Below are 23,974 nucleotides of genomic sequence, written 5' to 3'. Positions count from 1 at the left end.
TGTGTGTCCGAGGAGCAGCACCTCGCCGAGAGGGTCTGCAAGTATGGACAAAAGGTGGTCTCCTCCATGGGCTCGATTGCAGATGTCAAGATGCCAATTTTTGTCAGAGATGGTCAGCTCATCAGTAATACAATTGAGCGGTGACCTCGGCTGCTGTAGCCAGTACGACTACTCCTAGACGTGCATACCAGAGTGACCCAGGCAAGGGGAAAGTCTTGGTGCGTTGCTCGTACATGCTTTTGCGTATCCTTTGGTCGAGTCCATATCCGCGAAAGACTTACGGGGTATAAGGAACCGGCGTCCTCCAAACTTCGGCTATCAAAAAGGCGATCGTCACGAGATGTGAGCTGGGTCGAATAAGATACTGTGTACTCCCGTACTCCGTATGGGACCAACAAGAGACTTGACGATCGAGGATTGGGACTCGTAACGCCATGAGAGGAAAAGCCTGTCAGAGACAACGGGCCGGCTCTTTCTTTGAACAGCTTCTGGCGCTACTCGTAGATGGATGAAGGTGTTGGAAGTATCCGTACTCCCGTAGCCTGTATCCCATACCTTGGAACCCCCTCCATAATCGTAGTAGCAGTTGTGAGTGGCCGGTCGTTCTCCGTATGTAGGTCCCGAACAGCAAAACGTCTTTCCTTCAACCTATGTACAGATAGTAGACCGATCCTCCAACGATCGACGACTAGTGGACTTGGCCACATTAGCATGACACAAATGGCCAGGCCCGAACCAGTGGTGATTGTCAGATCTGGTGGGAATTTGTTATTGCTTGTTCGGACTTTGGAAAGGAGGCGAAATCTCCAAAGAATCCGAAAGAGAAAAAAAGAGTGATGGCTGCAGCCTGATGGTCTGTGTCAGTTTCACTAGTTGGTCACAATTCAAACAAACCACTTCGTACTGTTCTGTATCTCCAAGGAGCGCTGTTACGGAGCACAACAGGTTTGGAATTGACTGACGCCCACTGTCAACAACCTCTCAACCCATTCATTGCCACATCACCTCGTATACGGGTACGATTACAACTAGCAGCATCAGTCCCTCCAACATCCTCCTCGTACTCCCACCCTCACCACCAAAAGAGAAGATCCCTGTCATACGAATCTCTCGACAGTAATACAACATCAACATCAATACGAGCCTCATCCTCTGGACCCGCCCATACCGGCGCCGCATTGCAGTCAGCAGGGGAGGTGTTTCAAACCATCCCTCTTTGGTCTGTCACTGCGACAACTTTTGCATCAACCCCGTCCGCCCGCCGCCTTGTCCAGCAACACCTTCTCGAAAACGTCACGAAAGGCTCTTGTGGCTTTCAGCGGATCACCCTTGAACCTCACCATTTACGGATCGCGCTTTGAGGCACCGTTGGAGCCGCCGCATCTTCTATGTCGAAACCATTCTAGCGCATGTCGCCGGTGGTCACTGACATCCTTGCAAAGCCCGCCGTCTGTTTGACTGCAGTGTCCGCATCTCAGTGTCGTCGACTCCTCAGCCCCCCTCCCGGCCTGACACACATAGCACCTTACTGCTCCGCACTGTTTTCTTACATACATCATGGCCGACCTCGCTCGAGAAGAGGCTGATCGCTACTTCTCTCACCAAGACCATTCTGCCTCTCATCCCGAGGATATTGACGACTCAGATCGGTCTTCAGATCATCGACCCCAGTCTCCAGATCAAGCTTATCATTCTGATCCGGGCACCGACGACGACGACGCCGACGCCACAAACATGGCCACCATGACGACCACCAGGACAAGCTACCATCTACCCTCCCAGGCACACTTCGCCAACACGGGCCCGAAGGGTGTCATTGCTGATGCCCAGTCCTTCGCCCGTGCCAAACAAACGACATTTCGCCAACGGATAGCAAGCTTCGCCGGCAACTTGACCTCCTCCCATAAGCCCTCGGGTAGCCTGTCAGAAAAGCCCAACAAGAGGAAAAGTATCTTTGGCACCTCGCCGAAATCAAATTCGTCGGGATCTGAACAACTGACCCTCTCCGACGACGAAGCCGACTCGGATTTTATGAAGACATGGCGGGAGAACCGCCTGGCCGAGTTGTCTTCGCAGTCACAATCCGCGTATAACTCTCAAAAGAGACAATACCCGAGCCAACGGTCGTGGGGGACGTTCTACGAAGTTGATGCCAGTGGCTACCTGGATGCCATCGAGAAGGTCTCGGACGACACCGTCGTGGTGGTCATGATCCACGACCCTCTGTCCACCGCCAGCGCAGAGGTCGAGGATGAGTTGAGCACTCTGGCTTATAAACACAACAAGACTCACTTTATACGGCTGCACCACGAGGTTGCAGAAATGGAGACCGTCGAGGTCCCTGCCGTACTGGCTTACCGAGGTGGCGACGTCTTCGCCACCATATCCGGTGCAAAGGCTGAAGGGTTGGAAGGAGTGCTGATACGGTATGTGTGCTTTTGGATCTTTGGTGGACTTGTCGCCGTGAAGATCACACGACTAACAAACGTCACAGGAATCGTGTGCTATGAGTATTATTATTGCTTCATACTCATTTGAGTCTGGGAACGGGAGAATTTTACTCATTTCCTTGACAACCATTCGGGCAGCATCCTGCTGGGTATCCCACGAACGTTTCTCCGGAGACATGCTATCATACTGAATCGAATCCGTCGACTTGGGATGTGGGTCGTCCTTTGTCTCCGCGAGCTGCACTATTCAGATGCCTTCGTCGATCGGTTGCTTCGGCCCCCGCGTTTGGTACATGTCTACGTGTAGACAGTACAACGGATGCTCTCCGCTTACAATGTTTTCTCAGCGGGCCTACCGAGCTGTTTTTGTCTCTTGAACGAAGCAAGCTCCTATCATAGGACGGTCGTGTGGAGTCTCGAGCAGATGCCTTCTTCCAGAAGGATTACATGTTTTTTCTTCCCTCCAAGCAAAAGTGCTTGGAGGTTTGGAATGTGCGCCCACCACACCCTCACACTGCCAGCCAGCCAGCCAGATTTGGACGAAACCAATGATCCGGAAGGGAGGGAAGGGGGCGCTTATCAAAAGCCTCCCCACGAAGGCGTTCCTGGGAGGGGGGGGAAAGGCCTTTCCACCTGAGAGACTACTAGAATAGTATATTGAGCTTGAAAATGTGTGAGAGAGAGGTCATGATTTACGAGGGTTATCACAGTAAAGGGGGGGCTACCATTTTCCAAATACAAAGTAGTCTTTTTTTAATTATCATCCACCTGGTACTATTATGGAGAGTACCTGCCCTGTTTCCCTGTTTCATAGTTGCACGCGTACCTAGGTTAGGTTTTTTTGTTCTTCCTCATGTCTGACCCGTTCTTGCGCCCGTATATACCTACGTAACATCGAGGTAGAGAGAGAATAATGAACCTGGGTACGGAGTAGCCGTATGCCCAAAATACCAGACGTACACCTACGAAGGTACCTGTCTGTAACAGCACTGACGTGATGTCGCTGGAGAAAGTAAGAAAACCACAACACAGACAGACAGACAGAAGTGCAGAGAGACACATACATACTGTGGAAGTTTTCGTCTTCTTTACTTTCCCAGTTAGGTCTCCGCTAATACTCTTAAGAGCCCTGCAAGGTGCCCGATGTCTCTCCTACCTTTGCCACCGTCTGGTTCTCTCTCTCTCTCTCTCTCGCTTCGAACATTAAGAATACACCCAAAGTAGAAACACTGTTTTACGTAGAACAAGTTGACTGACTGATGAGGTTGTAATTTACCTACGTCATTCAGATTCGATGAGCACAGGAGACAAGTTTGAGAGTCAAGGAGGGCGCCGATTACTCCCTGGTACGCGCGATAACAGTACACGACGGCAAGTGGCCCAACATACTGATGTACTCGATAGTTACGTATTCTTTTCCCCTATGTTGTAGTGACTGATGCATCCCTAGGGATCTATTTAGATGTTCTACTACGCTGGATCAGGGATCAGGCAGAAACCTTTGCCTACGGTGAATTGAAAGCACTGAAGGCGTCTTGCTCTACTTTTATAACTGCGCATCAAGTCGTTTGATATTTCGTTCCGCCTTATAAAATGCATGCTCAGATTCATGCGCACAGAAGCAGAAAAGCCTCCCCATGTCGCGCCCTCGACTCTCGAGATAGTGGACCTGGCATGCACTTGTCCTGTTCCTTTCTACCCACCAAGAGCCTATGACCATGGAGAGTTACAACGCGGTCTCGATGCAAAAGTTCATGGTGAGTTCCAAGCCCTCAGAAGTTGCAATAAACCGTCCTCCTCCATCTGCTAGCAAGTATTTTGGTATCATCATATAACGTCGAAGAAAATGCGCAATGGCTTGTGTGTGTGATGCAGTTTACCACCCAAGTAACTTCTGATGCTGGGGAGGTGGTTAATTAAGGATCACGTTGGATGGCACAGAGAAGGCGGAGGTGCCCCTCATGCCATAAGACACAGGTTGAATAAAGGAATGATGAGGCGGCGTTGACGAACTGTTGTTACAATCCAGGTCCAGCGTGATCAAGCTTATCGTCACTTGACTGCGACACGTGGAATGGCTAATCGAAGGGATTTCCGCTTGACCATTGGTTGGCCCAAGACTGCCTTCTATGCAGATGTCGAGATCGCGTTCATCTCGGTGGTGTAATCCCATAGCATCTTGATGAGATTCTCTGGAAGGGTATAGAGGTCGACGTGAAACTCTCCCTCTAAACGCGACACAGCGTCAGTGGTCATGAAACCAAGTTGGAGTGAGGGTAGACACATACGCTCAACGTCATTTCGCATCCAAGAGTCCTCGCTCTTGTGGTCGTGTACCATCTGTACGACGTGGAGTAGGGCGTCTTCACTAAGTCTCTGCAAGCCATCGGCCAGCTTGTCCATATCAATGGCCTTTCCATCACCGCCCTTCTTTTTCTTCTGAGTACCAGTGGCACCTATTTCACTGGTACGCTTCTTGCTGCTAGCATCGGCACCGTTGGCGGCAGGATCACCAGGAATAGATCCAGAGGTGCGAAGTGCTTCAAGAAGCGCACCCTTGGGGTTCTTGAAGGTGATGATTTGCTTTGTCTCGTAGTGGGGATTGGCAAAGTTCAAATCATGCGTGATGCTGTGAGTTTTACCGCCCAGATCCTTCAACTCAATCACGAGCTCGAATTCACCCCATCCATCCTCGGCGACGCGAAATGGAGGCTTCTTATAGGCTGAACGTCCGTCAGTGTCATGCCACAGACACAGCCGCAAAGGGCAGCGTGTACATACTTTGTCTCATCTTATCGCCGAAGGATTCGTGAAGAACATATGTCACGGACTCGAAGATGTCTGCGTCGAGCTCTTGCTTTGTGTCTGCATGAAGCAGAACAATTCTCATACTCCAATGGCGCAGAGGAAACCCCGCCACACCGCTGTCTGCACCAGGACTATAACAACAATCAGTCTCACATACATTTCTTTGTTGAAGCGCAAGGTGTAGATCTTGCAGAAAAACTCGGCCCAGAGGGTAGCATGAGGAAAGGCAAGTGTGAGGTGCACAACGGTGGCTTGACGTACATGATCTTCTGCTCGGTGATGATCTTAATAGATCGTTTGATCTGCGACAGTGTTAGATCCATGTCCTATGACTTGTCCGTATCAAACTCACGTCAGGCATGTTGGGCAAGAAACGATGGATGATATAGGAATGAGAGTTGCTTCTGGAGAAGGAGATCCGTTGACGCGCCAAACCCCAGGCGCAAATTCCACAGACTTGAGAGCCTGTAAGATCAAGAAATATGCGGGAAGAGACAGAGATCGTGCGGAAACGCCTTCAGAAGGATCTTTGGACGAAAAAGTAGGGGAAAAATATGAGGCTTGGTGAGGGCAAGGAGACAATAATCTTGAGTCGAACGGTTCGTGTCTGGTGATGAATGACTTGCGCGAAGTGCCACGCCGCATGGAGGGACCCAGTGCTGAGGAATCTTTATGCGGGGTCCAGAAGGGCAAGTCGGCCGAATCACTAAGCACGTTGGGGTTAGCTACAACGAAATAGTCTCCTTTCCTTAATTCAGTAAAGCGTCAGGAACATGAAAGAGAGACCTTCAGCAGCTTTACAAAATCTTGCCGAGATTTATTGCTGGCTTGGGGGCAGGCTTCCATCTATCTAAGCCTGGAAGCTACTATGGGGGTTTAGTTTTCATCGGGGTTATCAACGCTCATCTTCAACCTATTCCTTCGTAAATAGTCGCATTCACCTTCGACTTTGCATAGAATGGTCCAGGTTCGCATGCAGAATATCATGATATCAACAAACACAGCATTCCGTGATCGCTCAGATGCAAACAACTCATGACTTCTGGAATAGTGCCTCGTTGTCCTGTTGAGCCTTGATGAAAGCTTCCTTGAAGAGGTTGGCATCTGTTTCAAATCAGTACTGCTCAAAACGCCCAGAGGAATCGATCCTTACTGTCACTGTTGCCGAAGCGGATGGCCAATGTCTGAGCCTCAGGTTCGCCTTCACTGACATCTGCAGCAACGTTCCAAACCCAACTGCGATCACTGCCGACATTGGGAGAGAGCTTCATGTCAGGGGTCACTAGACAAGTTAACAATAGATCTGGCAGAGGTCAGGGTCTGAGTGTAGCTTACCATAGTGGTTGGCGCAGACCTTAAGGGTCTTGTCACGTCGCATGACCAGTCTTGTCTTGCCGTTCTCCTTGTGCTTCAGCAGTCGAACGTCACCAGTGCCTCGCTCCTTCCATTCTCTTGAGTCACGGTCAAACTTGAAGAGTTTAGCACGCATCTTGAAGGTTTGCTCCTCCGATTCCTCGTTGGTCTTTGTATCAATCTTCTCGGTGAGGCGAACGACGGGCTCGAACTCGACATCAGCTTCTTCTTCCTCGGCCTTGTCCTGTAGAGGCACGTCAATCAGAGAATGCTCTGTGGGTCCCATGTCGGGACATCCTTACCTCTTCGTTATCGTCTTTCTTTGCCTTGGAACTGCCGCTCGGCTCATCTTTTGCTTCATCTTCCTCCTCGACCTTGCGATCTTTCTTTGCACCCCCGCCAAACATGGAGAAAACCGAGTCCTTGACTCCAGTGGCTGCGGCAGAGGCTGTGCTGGCTGCAGTGCTGGCCGCATTGGCAGCAGTCTCGGTCACCGAGGAGGACTTGTCTTCACCAGCGGGAGCCTCAGTTGAGGGATCACCCAATGGGTTCTGGGCTAGTTTGGTTTCATGTTCGGCCAGTCTTGGTGCAGAGGATGCAGTTTGGTCTGCAGACGGGGTTGGTTTGACTTCGGTTGCGTCCGACATTGTCGCGGTCAGACAGTGGATGGCACAGTGAAAATCGGAGATGGTCGAGAGAAGAATATGGGCGCAGGTATGATGGAGGAGAGAGAAGCGGTAGACTATTGAGATTATTATCAGTCAGAATCAAGGACTTCAAACAAATGGGTGAACGTGAGGTGTTATTTGCTGGCTAAACCCCACCTTTTGAAATGTTTCCACGGCGAGCTCTGACCGGGGAGAATTCTCTAGTGATCTGAGAGTGTGTATGATGGTGTGTGCTTCGCTCTCTGTCCTTCGTTTGCTGCGAATTGTCTGCAGCCCAAAAACTGTCCATCGCCGCCTCTTGTAGCCGACGCCAAGAGAATCAGTGGCTTCCAGTGCATGGTGCAGGTGCCTCTTGCCTCCTTTGACTCGGTGCCTGCCCTCGTACCACTTTTGCCTCTGACATCACTGCGTATGTCACACCGTCAACTTTGTCTCCCTCACTCACTTTGAGTATCAGGCTGACAACAAGCGATACATAACCTAGGTACCTAAGGCAACAATTACACCAAGTTATTCCTCAGTGCACGAACTTGAAATGCTCTCCTCTCATTATCCATGAACAACTAGGCTTCTTCTTTCTCTAATCTCCCTTTGTTGCCCAAGATGCTTCTCCCAGAACTACCTCAAGATGTCCTTTCACTTATTTTGTCTCATCTTGCACCCAGAGACTACCTTGCTTTCTGTCAGGTATCCAATGCAATCTATTCAGAGTATCGACAAGACTCATTGTACTGGCGGACCCAAACCTCCATCACCTTCCGCCTCCCCATCAGTCCCTTGCTTGCTGCCGATGGCCCTCGCTGGTATTGGCTATACAAGCGTCTGAAGACCCAGACTGAACTTTATACCTGGGGTCAAGGAGTCCGAAATAACTTGGGTCCTGCCAGAGCTCTTCCAAGCTTCGCTCCCCATCCACCCTTCAGGGGACCGAATCCAGCACGGAGTCCCCTTACCAACATCCCCAATCGCCCTCGTCTAAGGCAGCTTCCACGACCTTATCCACGCCAGATCTTCCGGAGAGTTTCATCCAACTGGCCAACAGAAACTCATGTTCCAGATGAAGTGGGAGTCATTGTCGACCTCCAATGCGGAGGTTGGTCAACCACTATTCTTTCCTCAAAAGGCAGACTCTACACCGTTGGCATCATTGATTCCATGAATGGGATTCCCGTAGGCCAGTCTAGGCAAGACTTCACAATGCTTGAGTATATTACACAAAGCACCTCGGCAGTACGCCAATTTTCGTCCGGGAGACGACACATACTGGCTCTGACAGATGATGGAGAAATTATTTCGTGGGATCGTATTGATGCCAAGGGATTGAAGGTATTTCCGAGAAGCGGTAGAGACTTTGGCGGAAAACCTATCAAGGTATCTGCCGGCTGGGCAGAAAGCTCAGCTTACGTACCTGAGGCTGGGATCATATTCTGGGACCCTGTTCGAAACAATCAAAGTGATGACATGGACGACAGCATTCATGTGAAAGAGAAACTAATTCCAGGGACGGCAAGGAAACGTACAGAGAATGGCTACATTGAGATCACGAAGCATGTCATATTGACGAATTTCGCGGTTTGGATCACCAGTGACTCGAAAATATATGCATGTGATCTGCATGTTGATAGCGCCGAGCAAGACGCACCGACGGGGACTCCTTTTGAGGTTCCTGGTTTTAGTGGAGATAACAGCGAGCTCAAGGATATTCAAGGCCAATTCGAGAAGTTTGCTGTCTTCACTGCATCAGGCAAAGTCATTTCAGGAGATGTTCAATACCTGAGACGATGTGCGGAAGTTGGGTCCAACTTGATACTGGCAGAACTTCTACCCTCAAAGCCACGAGACATTCCAGCACTGCAGCACACAGGGGTTATCGGTCTAGCCTACGGCGACTATCACTACCATGCTCTGCATGTCAACGGGAAGATCACTTCATACGGGACGGAATCAAAACAATGCGGATCCTTAGGCCTCGGACATTATGAGGAAGGCGCAAAATTTCGTGGTCTCTTCCGTGAACGAGCTCTGCCTCAAGTGGATGCCTGTCTCACTCCAGCAGCTTATCTCCGAGGTCGTCAAGTGTGGTTCGAACCTGAACTTAGGGATTGGCTTAAATGGCTTCAAGACTCATCGCTACGTCCTCTGGTCGAGTCAAGCCACCAAGAGCGGTCAGAGAGTCAGGCATGGACTGAGCATCCTCGAAACTTTGCTGACATCTTGAATGGAGAGGCACAGGCCGCTTTTAGTGAATGGGTGGAACAAGAGGGACGGCATTGGGAAGAAGGGCCGGCGGCGTCGCGAACATCTCTTTCTGCACCCGAAGACCATGCTCCAAAAAAGCAGGAATCAGGTGACTACGTAAACCTCGGTGCATACTTCGTAATTGCCGTTGCGGCTGCAGGTTGGCATAGCGGTGCGCTGGTCCTCAAAGACGAAGAGAAGGCGTGGGAGGTCCGCAACCTGTGGGTCGTGCCGAAACGCCACGGTGATCACGAAGATCACGAAGATCATACGAAGTCGATGCCTGGCGCCTTCCAACATCTTGATGTTGGTGAAGACGAAGAATACATCTTTCAAAACGAAGGGTTTCCCAGGGTGCAATTACCCAACGGGACAGAACTTCCTGGACCAGGTGAACTGAGGCCTTGGAGAGACGGTATGCCTACGATGCAGGACATGGGGCTGGGTCAGGATGAGCCTCAGAATGTCTGGTTAGGAGCGTGATACCAAGATTCAGCAGCCCTATTGATCCGTAACTTACCTTCGTTGCGGGTTCGGGGTGGGCGTTAATTGCGAGGTGGATGAGACGAAGCAATGGAACTGAAACATACCTAGGTAAGAATTGAGACGTGCTTATGGAGTACTTCGTAAAAATACACAAGTACCACGATGTTTATGATTGAAATATACCTTATGTATAGATATACGGCGCTACGGCCAAGAGGAAAATGTGGACAATAAGAGAATCGAGAACAATATTTTCTTGCTTTTGATGTTTGGGATTGAGAGATGCATGCATTTCTTTGGTTTTAGAGGGGAACCTACCCAGGTAATCAAAAACAAAGACGCCCGGATATCATTCTCTACGAGTTTTCACCATTTCGCTTGCCAAAAGTCAGGATGCCCCCCTCCCTACGATGCATCCATTCACCATGCCGATAAAGAAATGCAATGCGCTCCCCCTATAAACAACAAATTGAGCCCCTGGCTAATCAGAATCGCTATCCCAAAAGTCATCATCGTCGTCGTCGTCGCTCGACACGTGGCCGCCGCCCGGACCTCCACCTGAAAGGAGTCGGTTCCAAGGGGGTCTCTTTTTCTTCCTCTTTTGGTCCTCCGACGGTCCGGCCTCGGGTGAGAAGAGAGGGGCAGGTTTGTTACTGGAAGGGCCGGATGCTGCCTCGACAGCAGCAGCAGCAGTAGTAGCGCCCTTTGGTCCTCCCGACAAGTTCTTCTTCGTCGTCTGCTCTGTGCCCAGTGCGACGCCACGGTCGTGATTAGAATAATGCGACGGGGGCGGCAGCATCGCAGCAGCCTGGTTTGCTGCTGCTGCTACCTCGGGCGGCGGCGGCGGTTCCTCCTCGCGTTCCTCGTGGTCGACAAAGACGAAGCTACCGACGACGATGGCGGCGCCGATCCAGTACGTGACGCCCTCGTACCTGCCCTGCAGCACCATCTCCCCCACCAGGCTCAGCGGGATGGTGAGGCTGAGGCCGACGGTCACGACGAGCGGGCTGGTCAGGACCATCGCGTAGGCCCAGCAGATGTCGCTGAGCAGGCTGCTCACGCTGTTGACCAGCAGGATGGTCCAGATGTGGCCCGTCGGCGGCAGGACGAACCGCTCGAGCCCGCTGTAGTGCAAGATCGGGAACAGTGGCCACGACAGGACAATGTTCCACAGTCCCACGAGGCCGAAAAACAGCGGCATGTTCAGGGACCTCGGCAGCGCCTTGACGGTCGTCCTTTTGAGCGTGATCGTGTACAGGCCGTAAATCACGGCGGACAAGAGAGCCATGGCGTTCCCGAGCATCATTTCGCTCGCCGGCTTGTCCGGGAACACATCGACGGCCCGCCGAGACAGTGGTAGCGACGAAGGTGACCCGCCGTCACCGTCGACGTTTTCGGGGCTGGCGGCGGATAGATCGACGTGAGATATGAGGACGATGCCGACCAGCGAGCCCAACACGCCGAGGAGTTTGCGCCACGTGAACCTTTCGGTGCCGGTGAAGGCTCCGATCAGGAGGGTCCATATACTCGACGTCGAGGTCAATATCGTGGTCGACGCGACCGTGGTGTGCTGCAGACAAGCCATGGCAAAGTAATTCGCGCCGAACCACAGGATGCAGAACGTGAGCGCCAGTCGAGCCGTGGACGCGATGTCGAGGTGTTTCGCCCTTTCCTTCTCTTCTTCTTCTTCTTCCTCCGCTGCCGCTCCGGCTCCTTCTTGACCACCACTCCCCAAAAAGCCTTCTTCCGGCTGCGATGGATTCTTCGGGTCGTCTGGAGCAGCGAGGAAGGCCTCGTCTTCCCTAGATCCCTCGGGATCTACTAGTGTTCGGTCGCCGGCCGACGATAATCTTCTGTATGTCCCTCTTCCTCCTCGTCCTGACAACGCCCCGCGCAGTCTCATGTACAAGTCTCCGTGATCTCGTTGCCGTCTGTAACCGATCCGTAGGAGCGTCGGGATCATGGCCAGCATGAACATGCTCGTGTTGAGATACGTAAGGAAAAAGGGTTTCGCATAAGTGTTGTCTGCGAATATGCTCTATACCACAACGATTTGCGACGCGGACGTGTCAGTCCTTCTTGCGTGCGTGCTCGAAGTCTGCTCCGCAGTAGTAGCAGGCCAGGGGGAGGGAGGATCATGGCAGCACTTACACTTCCCAAGAAATTCGACAATGTCCATAGGAACACCACGAGGAGAAGGAGCATGAGGCCGAGCGTGTGTCTCGCCAGTCCGGCGACGACCCCTTGCCCCGTCGTGCCTGTGTTTGTCTCGCGTCCGGCTTCGAGGAGCCTCTGCCTGGAAGAATTCCTCCTCACGTCGCCATCGTCCATCTCGATCTGCTCTTGCCTGTCCGAGTCTTGTTGGGCCGTGTATTGACGCGGAGACTTGTCGTGCATCGCCGGACCTGTGCCTCATTTCCCCGTCACTTCGAAGGGGGGGAGGTTTACAACGGCTTCGACGACGGGGACGGAGACAGGGGTGGCACAAACTCTGACGTCGTGACTAAGGCAGGGATCATGCGCAGTTGCACGGGCAAAAACGCACCGTTTGGAGGTCCTCAAATCAGTCTGGTAGAGAAGAGTGGCCGTTTGACATTCTTCGGCCTGTAAAGCTCGAGTTACTTTTAGTCCTTGCAGTAGAAAGTACAGTAGTACTCCACATGGCAGCGTGATCCTCTCATGCACAGACCTCAGCCTCGTTTCAGGCAGGCTACGGGATTGAAATCCTCTGCACAGCGGCAATCAATGACTACTTTTGCATTTCGGTTGATGCTTGATGGGCTTATCTCACTGCAAGACATGTTGCCTACAGACAGAAGGAATCAAGATCATTCTTGATAAGAAAACCTGTCACTCAGTCAAGCGAGGCAGTTCTCGTTCCTGACTACAATTGTCTGTTCTTCTATAATTTGTATGCCGGTGGCAGTTCCAACGGGTCACCCTTGCTATGCTCCGATCCTTGCTCGAACCCTTTGATACATTTATTGCGACAAAAAAGAATCACGAAAGCCTTTTTAATCCAGATCTCTTGTTGGAAGTTACACCATCCTGGCATCAGGAGGTCGTAATCCAGAATGTAATGGCAAAGAGCTGGCAAACAGCTTGCCATGGGCACATACGCGAGAGAGTGAGGTGAGTGTAGCCGGCATCACATTGAAGCCGGTTTCATTGTCGAGAAGCACTGAAAGAAGTACGTCATGCATTTCGTGGCGAGTGCTTCCAAAAGGGGAAAACCCAGTCATGAAATTGTCAGGCTTAACGAGAACAACTCGCCTGTGGTTTCGAGGAGGTCAGACTGAATGAAAATAAGTCGAATAAAGTGTCCAAGGAGATGAACACGGCCGTATCCAGAACCTTGCTTTCCATCGAAAGACCAATCACGAATTCCTTGGGCACAAGGTCGACCAATTGTTGTCAGTAAAGAGGATCGGTCTTGAGAATGAAAGTCATCTGTCAACCTCGCCGGGCATATTGAAGCAGCCCATCCTTCATTGAATGATGGCCAATGGTCCACTGTTGTATTCACCGATACGCAGCACATGCGTCGTTTTAGGCCTTCGAGGCAAGTCTTTGGCATGTAGAAAAGGTTGTTCAAATATGCCGTCATGACTGATCTCTCGGAAGGATACGCAGTATGAATGTTGCGTATTCAAAAGTGTCCTTATCGGCACTAAAGCTTCGGCACGTCATACCCAGCACCTGTAGCCAAAAATTGTCATAGCAGAGAGGTGAGAGAAGCCGCAGAGCTAGATATGACGCTCTCCTGAAAATAGAGGTTGATGGTATCGCAGATCAGGATGTCGGAACGCGTACCTTCGCACGGAGGGGCTGGTTCAACGACGGATGGCCAGCCATTCATTTGCCTCGGAGAAGACTTTAGCTTCCTTGACCTCGACGCCAGGAACTTGGCTGGCGGCATAAATCTGCTTGAGGTTGGTATTGCATACGACATGTTTCTTCGTCGCTTCAACTTACGGCATCCCAAATTTTCCAGGCTTGATCGAGACTCTTGGTCAAGCCCCCTCCACTCTTTAATTGGTGAAACCAGTTGTACTTTCCCTCCTGTTGCTTGATCGTCTTTTTCAGTGCTTCCGTGATCTCTTGGTCATCCTCAAAGGCATCGAGATAGGTCTTGACTGCTATGCCAAGGCCTGAGCCGTGGTCATCAATGAAGGGAAGCCTGTACAAGAGGTCAGAATAGTCTATGGCACCCATAAGGCATACGTACTTCTGGCTAAGCTCTGCCCAATCTGAGCGTTCCCGCTCTACTTCTCCGTTCAGGAACATGCTTGTCATAATTGTCTCTAGGAGATCTCGTAGGGTTGTGCGCACTGCAGTTACCTTCCAGGCAAAAGTGAGTTTTTCTCTATCCAGTGGGCCCACAAACCCCATAGCTTTATGCCGGATTCTACCCAAGCAGGCAGTTTTCGAGATGAGATTGGAAAAGGTCTTCTTTTCGTAGTCCTTGTCTCCACCAAAGTTAGCACAGTTTTTCTTGCGAAGATGAGGTGAAACGAACCGGTCTTGGAAGGGGGTGTTCCCGTGGCAAAATTCGAGGTAAAAAGACCCAGTCTAAGCATTTCGACTCCGATGATTGTGCTCTCCTCGTCAGAGACTACTAAGGCGGTTTCCAACACTTTGCCCCAGGTGGTAAGGTTGTGCTTATCATCGACATATCCGCGAACATGGAGGAAGCGGAACACCGAATTCGTCAAGACCTCATTCAAAGAGCGAAACGCCGGGTAGTCTAACTTGCTTTTGACAATTGACTTCTCGGCGAATTGGGCATCATGCAGGGCACGGAGGCAAGGCAAGAAAAGATTCGAACCCTGTCCAGGTCAGTCGCTAATACATCATACCACAATGTCCGATTAGACTCACGCTGACCTTAGAAAACACCGTTTCGAGCGCAGGCTCGCGTACCTTCCATCCCGCCAGCTTGGCTTTCATAGCTGGAGTATTCCTGAGCTCAATTGTCAAGCTGCTAGTGTCCTGAGGGATCCATAATTCGACTTTGATGACTCTGGATTGATAATAGTAGTTGAGAGATTCGGCCAGGATCTTCAAAGCTTCAGTTCGGTAGGCGTTGAGTTGTTGAATCATCAGTCTGCGATAAGGCTCTGAATCTAGGGATCCTCCAGCGAGGCTGAGCACAATCTCACCAGACGTCAGCCAATTAGGTATTTGTGGGCCAAGCAGGCCTTTGGAAATATAGAAAAACAGCTCTTCTGGGAGTCTTTGCCCGACAAATTCGTGGACATCTCCAGGCGCCTCGTCAAAATTTTGCGGAGCGACAACGCCATTTTTCTCCATAATAACATGGTGCCTTATGGTCATGATGGCTTTCTTGTACCTATCCGCATAGGAGAGAGCTTGGACTTGTGGATGATCGCGATGGAAGTTGCAGAGTTGAATCACAGACTTTCCTGCTCCATTAAGTAAGGTGATTGCGTCCACAATGCCCGTAGATTTTGTGCCGGTCATCGCCTCCAGAATCGGAAAAGTCGGCGTGAAAGAAGTTCCAAGCAGGAGTTGAGCATCACGAAGCATATCGCCAGTGACCTTGAGCAGATCTTCACAAGTGGCCTTGCTGATCAGTGTGAGAGCCGATTTGTTGAGGTTGATATCAGTCACGACTCTGTCGATGCCAAAGAGGAAGCACTCTGTGTTTCCCATTACAGCATCGATATACTGATCGTCTAGTTTGAGAAGATAGGCCAGCTGGTACATGTCAATATTCACACCCTGCACGCGGAGTTGTTTGAGCTCACTTGTGCTGTAGCGCTGTATGGTGCAACCATGAACTCGATCTTATTTTCCACCAGTATCTTCTGCAGCATCCTTGTCATGACATCGATCGGGTACTTAGCCTTGCAGAAATGCGAAACAGTTCCTTTGCTGTTCCCGCTCAGATATTCGTGCCATGCTTCTTCCTGAGCTCTTCTGCTTTCCCCTGAGAGGGAGTCTGGGGCACTCTTGTTCACATAGTCGAGACCGTCGAATATGAAGACAAGAGTGACGCCATGTTGACGGAGTAACGAAATATCGTCTTCTATGGCTTTCTTGAGAGTAAACGGAAGGCCGCCGAGGGCGTGCTTGAGGGGTTCGACTTCGTTGTTGACCCGGAGGTCAAGATAGTATGAGGCATCGACACCGATGACGGCATCCTTGAGCATGTTCAAAGGACAAAGCTCAACATGCTTGTTGACCCATTGATCGAACTTTTGGACTAAAGGGAAATGTGAGATGAGAATGAAGGCTGGGTGTGTCATTTCCATACCTGACATGGTGAACGCTAATGGAGACGGAAGAAGATGGATGAGAAGCTAAGAAGAGAAAGAGGCGAGGAAGCAGAGGTCGCGGTGAAAGGAGGAAAGGTATACAAGGGCAAGCACGCACAAGTGAGCGGATGAGCGCAGGTGCAATCGACCTCTCTTGGACTTTTGAGAGACCTACAACTGATGTGTTGACTGCGCACGCCTGGCACCCGTACATGAAATTCGAGGTGGGTTACGCGCCTGGACATTCAGTGGTGCCAAGTCTGGCATGGAGAACGCGGGCACCATCCACGTCTTAAACTGAGCCGATGCAGGGGCCGTGCTTGACAGCATACAAGGCTGCCACACAGCCTTGCTCTTTGGACAAGAGCATCTGAACCACTCCATAGCCAACGCCTCTACAGACAGCCGACAAGTTCCGTGTGATCCACGACCAAATGGACCTCTCCCAACACAATCACAAGAAGCAGGTCATCTAAAAGGTATAGTGTGATAGTGAACTCTTCTCATTATTGTGCAGCGGTGACATCGTCATATTACACATCTGTGTCAATAACAATCAATAGCGACATATCAGGATCAAGGCGGCCCTAGCACAAAGCAACTCTCGAAGGTCAACAATCCAAAACACCTTCGCCACCCGTAGCCTCATGAGCCGTCATCCACCCTGTACGGCGATAATATGTACCTCGAGGGGCCATCGAACTTCATCCAATAACACTATGCGCTATACATCAATTCGTAGTAGGTGCCGTGTTCTGTCCTTTTTTTTCCACAATGAAAACCCAAAACCCCTGACTGATAGATACCTAAAGTTTCCGCAACGCCTGACAATACTAATTCATCAATACTCCATGGCTATGCATTTTATTCCGGTTCAAGGGTTCGCTCGGCGGCTGAGGTAAACGTTTTCCAGGTGGCACCAGTGCCGGTGCATGCTCCACGATTCGCGTTGGCATTCCTGATGACGGTTAGCTGTGCCTCATGTCTGATGCAAAGGCTGAGAAACATACCTTGCTGCAGTACTTAGTTCGCCGACAACGTCTGCACTTTGCGAACTGGCGTGTATATTCCTCCCACTTGCCGCATTGATAGTTGGCGCACTGTCGAATGCCCCCCCTAGCATCGTCCTTTCTGCACAAATTGCGCATAACTACGCATGCCCAGTATTGCATATCCTTGGAGTGGTGGCGGACGGTGAACTTCTCAACCAACGGAAATATATTGTAGTCATCAGGTTGAAGAAATTCTTCCTCTTCGTCCTCGGTTGGCTCTGGCAAGAGGGGACATCCACGCATAGGACCGTAGATCTTCTCTACCTCTCTATCGATCCGCAACCTGGGGACGAGATGGGTTTTCTGGAAGTAATGGCGAAGGTAGCAATATTTCGAGATGTAAGCAAGTAATTGCAAGCCCATCAAAACATCCTCGTCTCGTGGCATCAACGCAGTTGTTGAAGCTGTGGCAGTAGCGGTTCTCAGGAAGAAATTAGGATATGCATTCAAGGGTATGGCTGGAGAAGCGGCAGTGGCGGGCGGAGGGGGTATAGGTGATGCTCCGATCGGTTCATGGGCTGCAGGACCAAGTGGATTGGTCATGCCTGCAACAGTTGGTGTTTGCTGAGCAATATCAACATTGTCGATATCTTGAAGCTGCTGAGGGGGAATAGTTAGGCTCAGAGGTTGTCGTTCTGGCAGGTCCTCAGGGTCATGTGGGCTGGGATCTCGGGTTTGCGCTCTGCTCTGTCCTGCAGGATGACCATCGGCGTCTAGTAGATCCTCGCCGGGAGCCGCTACATCGTCCAGCATAACGTCGTCAGGATCAGCCGAGGTGCTGTTTTGATGGCGAATAGAAGGTCTGCGTATGCGGCGGCCGGCTGGAGATAACGGCCCACGGGAAATAGGCGCCGAGGGAGTGGTGGGAGAGTCTGGATGGGAAGTCACACCGGTATTTAAGGCTGGGAGCATCGATGGTAACCGATCGACTTCACGTACGGGACGAAGTGAAAAACCATCGGATGCGTCCATAGCAGGAACGGCAGTTGCGGGTGGTTGGATGTTCATGGGGCGGTGGAAGGATCCCCTGCTGTCCTGGCCTCGGGCATGATGGTGGAAGTCGCGGCGTGGGAAAACAGTGCGTTCAGGGGGTGAGGTGAAGACCCCAGGAGAGACGGCGTTACCACCAGCAGGGCCTGTCTCTGTGGCTCCGAAAGATTGAGAAAACGACTGCGGTAGATCGAGTGAAGGCGGAGGTGCTTGCCGACGGGTGGACCGTTGATCAGCCGCAGCATTCATATGCTCGAGAAAAGATGTCCTGGAGAGAGGGTCTTGCGCAAGCTCACGAGACGCTCTTGATCTGGAACTGCCACCGTGCTTCGAGCCGTTGCGCTTTTCTTGCTCTGCGTCAACCTTTGCTTTTTCCATTTCAATCACCAGTATGTAGTCCCATAGAATAGTGGCAATCACAGGTACCATGTCTGCTTCCACAACGCGGGTGCGGACAACCTCTGAACCTCGAACGCCTATGTTGACAATGCACTGGAACGCAAGGTTCCACTTCCACATGTGCATTTCATCCTTGCTCCTACCCTCCTTTAATATGCATACTAGACGTTCAACTCCGCCATCCACTGTGAGGATATCTCTGATTCGAGCCGAGGACGTGGTAAGGTAAGCAAGGTGGTTCAGGGAGTTGATCAGGGGAAGAGTTGATGTACAATCCAAAGCTCGGCGGTCGTAAAGGGTGGGGGTAATGTGGACGGAGGCCTTGTTGACATTGGGAATGCTGAAGTTGACCTCTCTCATATTGTCTTCCGACTATGTTTTTGTTTCATGCAATTGATGTTCAACGAATATGTGACGAGCTCCGGATATGTTGCCAAATGTGAGGCTTGGATTGGACAATGCAAAGGTCGTACCACTTGAACACCCCCTATGAAATATGACAGACAGCGAAAGAGTCTAGAGTTCGACTTGAGGTATGCACGCTACAGCATACAGTGTGGAAAGGAGCAAGCAGCCATCAAGTGACACGATTGCTCTGTCGTAGCAAGAATGATTTGAACGGGGCCCGGCCAAGGTCCGCAATGTACGGAGATCCCCTGGATTGGGGGTATCCTGACCAGCCTGTGCGCGGTAACGAAAGAAAGTCGTGGTTCAGACGGAAGGGCTTGTTCGTCGTCAATCGCTGAGGAGGCAGATATGTTAAACCTGTACTTCGTACAGAGAAAATGGATTCGTAAGGAGCGTGGAGGGTCGAGTCGAAGACGCGCGGGAGAGAGGTTGAGGGCTGGGGCAGACGGCAGCAGAAACGAGAATTGGAAAGTCGAGTAGGTGCGGTCGAGGAAAAAACTCGGTAGCGGAGATGCAGATGCGGCGAGCAAACAAAGGCACTCGACAGCTTCGATCAAAATGCGGAAGGGGTTGATGGTGAGGATGATAATAGAGGTGGCTGAAGGGCGAAGAGAAGAATGATGGTGTTAGGGAAGAGATGAGGAGGCTGTTCGACGGTTGTGTTTGAAGTTGCAGCGGCGGCGGCGCAGGCATTGACAGGCCTTTGCTGGCCACTAAAATACTCGCTAACCGCAATTTCTTCGCCTTTCGACAGCAGGGCTTTTGCCTTTAGCCAAACCAGCCTATAACACAGACCTTAAGCCACCTAGTCAAAGCCCGCCGGACTCGAGTCTCGTCCCTTGAAGGGTTCATTGATCGAACTCTTTGCACTTCATCTGTGATCGTCGTATGCTTCATGATGTGCGTGCTCGTACCATGTCGGTAATCATATCGCGCAATGTAGCTTTTCTCAAACGTGCGCAACATTCGATGGCATCAAGTGCATCTACACAATGGCTTTGCAATGGAGTCATCGTCTCAAGCTGTTGACGATGATGCATCTTGAGCTCTTGACTCGGATCAAAGCATAGCGCTCTTGATGTTTTGTTAGACTGAGACAGACACTCGTTCTCACTATCATTTATGTTTGCAAGAAGTCCCTTGCTGCTACATGATCACCGTGCAATTCCCCTACATTGATGCCTCACCTTTGCCTCGCAATTCCAAGACCTATAAGTCAGACGAGTCTGAGATAAGAGAGTGAGTTGAGAGAGGCTTTCGCCCAACTAGACATTAGTAATGCAGCCGACCGCCTAATGAATTCAAGCCTAATAAGGGCGTTCCAGAGCCACGGCGACCGCCCCCAATCCTCAGTTCACAATCATAATACCATGGTTCTGGCCAGCCGGGACGGAGTACTAATAACTTACAGTACACTCGTCGCTTCAGTGGTGGCAAACTCCACGCCACTCGCCAAGTGGGAATTTGAGGTTGGCTACTGCGAATCACTTCCAGAGTGATCTACAGAGTACTGTATGGAGTACTACAGTTCTTCTTAGAGACTGTGATGCGTGTTTTATCTATTCCACTTGCTCGTAGCTGCACTTTGCCTTCGCGTCAAGTGACGCTAAAGCCAGAACACCTCTTTTGAGGACTGCGAAGTGAAAGTCGTACTTCTTTTGCGGCCATCTCTTGAACTTTGCTTTATATCGAGATTAGAGGCAGCTCTAGACCCCGTTTCATTGTCTGATCAAGTTCAACTCGCACGACCTGAGCAATTGCGTCCAAGTCATCTGTAGTTTGCTGTTTGGTACTCACAGCGAATGATCTACGGTGTAGTTTGATGACACGAATCCCCGCTAGATGTGCAGGCAGGCCCTGCTATTTTTGCTGTGTCCTCATTAAGCCACGCAACATATCCGTACAAGCTTGATCATTGATCGAACAGCGGCTACGGAACCAATGGCCATTGTCCCTTCGCCTGTGGACCATGAGACGGAATAGACCTGCATATGCCTTTCTCAGGAGGCTGTTCACTCATACAAGGTTATTGTCGAAGAAAGCCTGCACCACTGTAGCAGTTGAAAATGCCCAGTATTGCTGAGGAGCAGTTCTATAGGTTAGATTCAGCTGCTCGGGACTCTTCAACCGTATCTGACGGCAACGATCATGTCGAATCCCTGGGTAGAAGCCTCTGTCACGTCGATGAATGGAGTTGATCCCAGACGTCCTCAGTTACCACGATTCAATGCTTTCTCAAATTTTGTTGTATAAGTGGAGAGAGTGCGTGCTCAACCATCCTGAGCTATTAATACATCGAGAGGCGATTTAAGAACAATGCCTCTATCGAATCAGTCTGCCTTTGCTACCAAAAGCTAGAGCTGCCCATCCGGCAATCAAGCACATCCCGCCCAACGGCGTTACTGGACCGAGAACCTTGAAGCGTTGCGGATCAAGGACCAGGAGATAGATGCTTCCACTAAACATTGTCATTCCAGCAACGAAGAGAGATGCTGCAATTTTGTTCTTCGGTGCAACGCTTGTTGCAAGGAGCACAACTCCGCTGTGAACCAACTACAACAGACCAAGTCAGAACTGTGACCAAGATGGATCATCTCCCAGTGGCAAGCAAGGGAGAGCATGAACGACGAGTATAGATGAAGTACCTGATAATGAGCTGCTGTAGACCAGTTTGCAATTCTTTGGGGATCGGCAATGCGTTTCTTCAAGCCGTGAGCCCCGAACGCACCGAGCATAACGGATGAGGCTCCGTAGAGGCAACCAAGTGTCCAAAACATAACTCAGACCTTCGTTGAAGTTTGATGTACGTAGGGTCAACGAAGCGATCAAAAGTACCAGAAGAGAGGTGCAACTGACAGCATGATCATCATGGAAGGGAGGTCTGACTAGTGCTGTTCTGACCGGTAGTCACGGAGTCTCCGTACAGTTTACCTACATACAATATCTGGATAACCCGGTAAGGCTTGGCAGGGTGTTCTCCAACGATGCTTCGACTACCCGAACCTCGGCGCACCAATACAAGCTGACCCGAACACTTGCTGGGCTATGAGTGCTATCAAGCAAGGACACGGAAGAAACGAACCAAGCACATCCCCATGTCACTGATGTGATGGTCTGTCTTGGAACAAATAGAAATGTTTGATCAGGAAGTATCATTTTTGAGTCCTTAACCTTTGGAAGACCGCGTACTCCGGATCTAGGGCCAGACCGTTCGACGTCTTATATCAAACTTTGACGGTTATCCTTCGTACTCCGTTCACAGTCTGGAATTAGCGAAGCCTCGCTAGCAGTACTGCCGGCCCTGAGCTGATTTGGAGAGGGTGGGACGAGTTTTGATATGGCGGCACAAGGAGCGGGACTTCGCAGACAGGGAATACCCAGCACGGTCCCACTCTTCTTTTTGACACTATCGTGTTATGTAGATCTGTTGATTGATGATTGACAGCAGCGCGAGAAAAACCACTTCTTCAGCAACAGGCGTAGGGACCATGATACTTGTAACAGCACAAGCAAAGGCCTTGAAATAGAGACTGGACATCCACGTGCTGAAATTCTCCGCAGTTCGCAGCAGAAAGGGGTGATCAATAGGCGTGAGGTGGACGGCGTGTCTGCTAGTCTCATACTTTGGCGAGACCGAAATCACAAAGACTTGCCTGGCAATCTAGCATGAGATTACTGCGCGTGCTGATTAGAAACGAGTAATCTTGTCAAGGAACTTGTGGGGAAATGTTCTGTACACGATGAGATCTTTGGAGGGAACGCTCGTTTACCTAGGTAAGGTACGGAGGGAGTACGGAGTACCTACAGTAGATTCCTCCCTAGGTAGTACTCGGTAGTAAGTAGTGACTTGCCCACCATTCCATATGTCACCCGTGTGAGTCGGGTGTACGAATTGCTTTTTATTATTTTTGAATGCTACCTAACTTATCCATATATGATGATCTCCCAAGGATCATACGGATACTCCGTCTCGAGATGCTGCAACTAATGTATCTGCCAGGGAGGTGCAGATGCTAGATGGCTTTACCGTCAGTCCGTCGCACCGGCTGGTGTTTAGTCACGGTTAGATGCGACCGGGCCAATTTCTCTTCTGTCACTGTCTTATATCCTGGCACTTGCTTGCGTGAACACCCGGGCAAGCCTCTTTCATGCATTTCTCGACGCAGGCCCGCCCCCTCCCTGGTGCTTTTTCCTGCGATTGACAGGCCGTTGGGCTGTAAGCGAACCCGGGAATGGATCTTTGTCGGCGGAAGAACCTCGTTTGTTCCTCCCTTTTCACTCGGGATGGTCTGACCATTGACTAGCCATTACTCTCATGGAGTACGGAGTATATGCTCCGTATCGCCTCGCCCAAGCTCTACCTAGGTACTTGTATGTGCAGAATGACCACAGTAATTTTGGAGGGGCCCTTTCTTCGCCGTTCGTGGTTTGCGACAATGTAGAGGTAGTCAGATCAACGGTGGAAAAGACGTAGCCAGATAGTCTCCGCCAATGCCGCGACCAGAGTTTTTTAACCCCGTAGCAGTTGTTTGACATGACCGACAGCAGTACTCACATCTGCCTACAGTACTCGTACGCTTAGGTCTTGGGTATTGTACGTACGAGCCCTCGTCAGATTTTGCCAATAGCAGCAACCGGGGGGCTTGATCTGCCTTCTAGTGTTGCCTCCCGCGGCCCAGATGACCCGCCGGGGAGTGACCCCATTACTGGAATCTCAACTGCGAATGGAATTACAAACTACTGGCAACCTTTGGTTTTAGCTGCTGCACCGCAGAGACAGAAAGCCCACAGACCTGTACTACTAGCACCCCGACCTGCCATCCAAACTACCTTCCCAAAGG

At 50.9% G+C, this 23,974-nt stretch overlaps 8 protein-coding genes across 8 annotated transcripts; 2 read left to right on the top strand and 6 right to left on the bottom strand.

The window, feature by feature from the left end:
- The first annotated feature begins 917 nt into the window (after positions 1-917).
- PV06_07424 (uncharacterized protein) lies at positions 918-3,231 on the top strand. The gene is made up of 2 exons (XM_016408668.1): positions 918-2,426; positions 2,495-3,231. Exons 1-2 carry the CDS (start codon positions 1,558-1,560, stop codon positions 2,508-2,510), a joined length of 885 nt encoding a protein of 294 aa, XP_016260422.1. The 5' UTR covers positions 918-1,557; the 3' UTR covers positions 2,511-3,231.
- Positions 3,232-3,838: 607 nt separating this feature from the next.
- On the bottom strand, positions 3,839-5,881 carry PV06_07423 (uncharacterized protein). The gene is made up of 5 exons (XM_016408667.1): positions 5,611-5,881; positions 5,520-5,560; positions 5,232-5,389; positions 4,739-5,173; positions 3,839-4,678 (listed from the first exon to the last, which is right to left on the bottom strand). Exons 1-5 carry the CDS (start codon positions 5,617-5,619, stop codon positions 4,578-4,580), a joined length of 744 nt encoding a protein of 247 aa, XP_016260421.1. The 5' UTR covers positions 5,620-5,881; the 3' UTR covers positions 3,839-4,577.
- Positions 5,882-6,043: 162 nt separating this feature from the next.
- Positions 6,044-7,563, bottom strand: PV06_07422 (uncharacterized protein). Its single transcript, XM_016408666.1, has 5 exons — positions 7,436-7,563; positions 6,914-7,353; positions 6,594-6,855; positions 6,412-6,540; positions 6,044-6,362 (listed from the first exon to the last, which is right to left on the bottom strand). Exons 2-5 carry the CDS (start codon positions 7,256-7,258, stop codon positions 6,292-6,294), a joined length of 807 nt encoding a protein of 268 aa, XP_016260420.1. The 5' UTR covers positions 7,259-7,353; positions 7,436-7,563; the 3' UTR covers positions 6,044-6,291.
- Positions 7,564-7,736: 173 nt separating this feature from the next.
- PV06_07421 (uncharacterized protein) lies at positions 7,737-10,270 on the top strand. The gene has a single exon (XM_016408665.1). It carries the CDS (start codon positions 7,883-7,885, stop codon positions 9,998-10,000), a length of 2,118 nt encoding a protein of 705 aa, XP_016260419.1. The 5' UTR covers positions 7,737-7,882; the 3' UTR covers positions 10,001-10,270.
- Positions 10,229-12,605, bottom strand: PV06_07420 (uncharacterized protein). Its single transcript, XM_016408664.1, has 2 exons — positions 12,155-12,605; positions 10,229-12,041 (listed from the first exon to the last, which is right to left on the bottom strand). Exons 1-2 carry the CDS (start codon positions 12,398-12,400, stop codon positions 10,485-10,487), a joined length of 1,803 nt encoding a protein of 600 aa, XP_016260418.1. The 5' UTR covers positions 12,401-12,605; the 3' UTR covers positions 10,229-10,484.
- A 349-nt stretch (positions 12,606-12,954) lies between these two features.
- Positions 12,955-16,451, bottom strand: PV06_07419 (uncharacterized protein). The gene is made up of 7 exons (XM_016408663.1): positions 16,284-16,451; positions 15,775-16,232; positions 14,891-15,724; positions 14,523-14,832; positions 14,232-14,472; positions 13,979-14,183; positions 12,955-13,926 (listed from the first exon to the last, which is right to left on the bottom strand). Exons 1-7 carry the CDS (start codon positions 16,288-16,290, stop codon positions 13,837-13,839), a joined length of 2,145 nt encoding a protein of 714 aa, XP_016260417.1. The 5' UTR covers positions 16,291-16,451; the 3' UTR covers positions 12,955-13,836.
- Positions 16,452-16,775: 324 nt separating this feature from the next.
- On the bottom strand, positions 16,776-19,801 carry PV06_07418 (uncharacterized protein). Its single transcript, XM_016408662.1, has 2 exons — positions 17,295-19,801; positions 16,776-17,242 (listed from the first exon to the last, which is right to left on the bottom strand). The coding sequence occupies exons 1-2, from the start codon at positions 19,083-19,085 to the stop codon at positions 17,159-17,161; spliced, it is 1,875 nt and encodes a 624-aa protein (XP_016260416.1). The 5' UTR covers positions 19,086-19,801; the 3' UTR covers positions 16,776-17,158.
- A 1,156-nt stretch (positions 19,802-20,957) lies between these two features.
- Positions 20,958-22,030, bottom strand: PV06_07417 (uncharacterized protein). The gene is made up of 2 exons (XM_016408661.1): positions 21,779-22,030; positions 20,958-21,686 (listed from the first exon to the last, which is right to left on the bottom strand). The coding sequence occupies exons 1-2, from the start codon at positions 21,908-21,910 to the stop codon at positions 21,456-21,458; spliced, it is 363 nt and encodes a 120-aa protein (XP_016260415.1). The 5' UTR covers positions 21,911-22,030; the 3' UTR covers positions 20,958-21,455.
- Between the last annotated feature and the right edge of the window lie 1,944 nt (positions 22,031-23,974).

The sequence above is a fragment of the Exophiala oligosperma genome, assembly GCF_000835515.1.
Source record: "Exophiala oligosperma strain CBS 72588 unplaced genomic scaffold supercont1.7, whole genome shotgun sequence".
NCBI lineage: Eukaryota > Fungi > Ascomycota > Eurotiomycetes > Chaetothyriales > Herpotrichiellaceae > Exophiala > Exophiala oligosperma.
Note: the sequence above shows the minus strand (reverse complement) of the source record. Positions and strands in the feature narration are given on the sequence as shown.

What these genes read in the sequence shown, in the direction of transcription:
- PV06_07424 (XM_016408668.1), top strand. Translation starts at nt 1,558, where the DNA reads ATGGCCGACCTCGCTCGAGAAGAGGCTGATCGCTACTTCTCTCACCAA.
- PV06_07423 (XM_016408667.1), bottom strand. An exon ending in CGGCGATAAGATGAGACAAA is followed by an intron (nt 5,174 to 5,231) that starts GTATGTACACGC and finishes ACGGACGTTCAG; the next exon opens with CCTATAAGAAGCCTCCATTT. An exon ending in GATGCGAAATGACGTTGAGC is followed by an intron (nt 4,679 to 4,738) that starts GTATGTGTCTAC and finishes TGTCGCGTTTAG; the next exon opens with AGGGAGAGTTTCACGTCGAC.
- PV06_07422 (XM_016408666.1), bottom strand. Translation starts at nt 7,258, where the DNA reads ATGTCGGACGCAACCGAAGTCAAACCAACCCCGTCTGCAGACCAAACT. An exon ending in AGAAAGACGATAACGAAGAG is followed by an intron (nt 6,856 to 6,913) that starts GTAAGGATGTCC and finishes GTGCCTCTACAG; the next exon opens with GACAAGGCCGAGGAAGAAGA. An exon ending in GGTCTGCGCCAACCACTATG is followed by an intron (nt 6,541 to 6,593) that starts GTAAGCTACACT and finishes TAACTTGTCTAG; the next exon opens with TGACCCCTGACATGAAGCTC.
- PV06_07421 (XM_016408665.1), top strand. Translation starts at nt 7,883, where the DNA reads ATGCTTCTCCCAGAACTACCTCAAGATGTCCTTTCACTTATTTTGTCT.
- PV06_07420 (XM_016408664.1), bottom strand. Translation starts at nt 12,400, where the DNA reads ATGCACGACAAGTCTCCGCGTCAATACACGGCCCAACAAGACTCGGAC. An exon ending in TGTCGAATTTCTTGGGAAGT is followed by an intron (nt 12,042 to 12,154) that starts GTAAGTGCTGCC and finishes GTTGTGGTATAG; the next exon opens with AGCATATTCGCAGACAACAC.
- PV06_07419 (XM_016408663.1), bottom strand. An exon ending in CATACAGCGCTACAGCACAA is followed by an intron (nt 15,725 to 15,774) that starts GTGAGCTCAAAC and finishes GACATGTACCAG; the next exon opens with CTGGCCTATCTTCTCAAACT. An exon ending in TCGAAACGGTGTTTTCTAAG is followed by an intron (nt 14,833 to 14,890) that starts GTCAGCGTGAGT and finishes TGACCTGGACAG; the next exon opens with GGTTCGAATCTTTTCTTGCC.
- PV06_07418 (XM_016408662.1), bottom strand. Translation starts at nt 19,085, where the DNA reads ATGAGAGAGGTCAACTTCAGCATTCCCAATGTCAACAAGGCCTCCGTC. An exon ending in GAACTAAGTACTGCAGCAAG is followed by an intron (nt 17,243 to 17,294) that starts GTATGTTTCTCA and finishes AACCGTCATCAG; the next exon opens with GAATGCCAACGCGAATCGTG.
- PV06_07417 (XM_016408661.1), bottom strand. Translation starts at nt 21,910, where the DNA reads ATGTTTTGGACACTTGGTTGCCTCTACGGAGCCTCATCCGTTATGCTC. An exon ending in CTACAGCAGCTCATTATCAG is followed by an intron (nt 21,687 to 21,778) that starts GTACTTCATCTA and finishes GGTCTGTTGTAG; the next exon opens with TTGGTTCACAGCGGAGTTGT.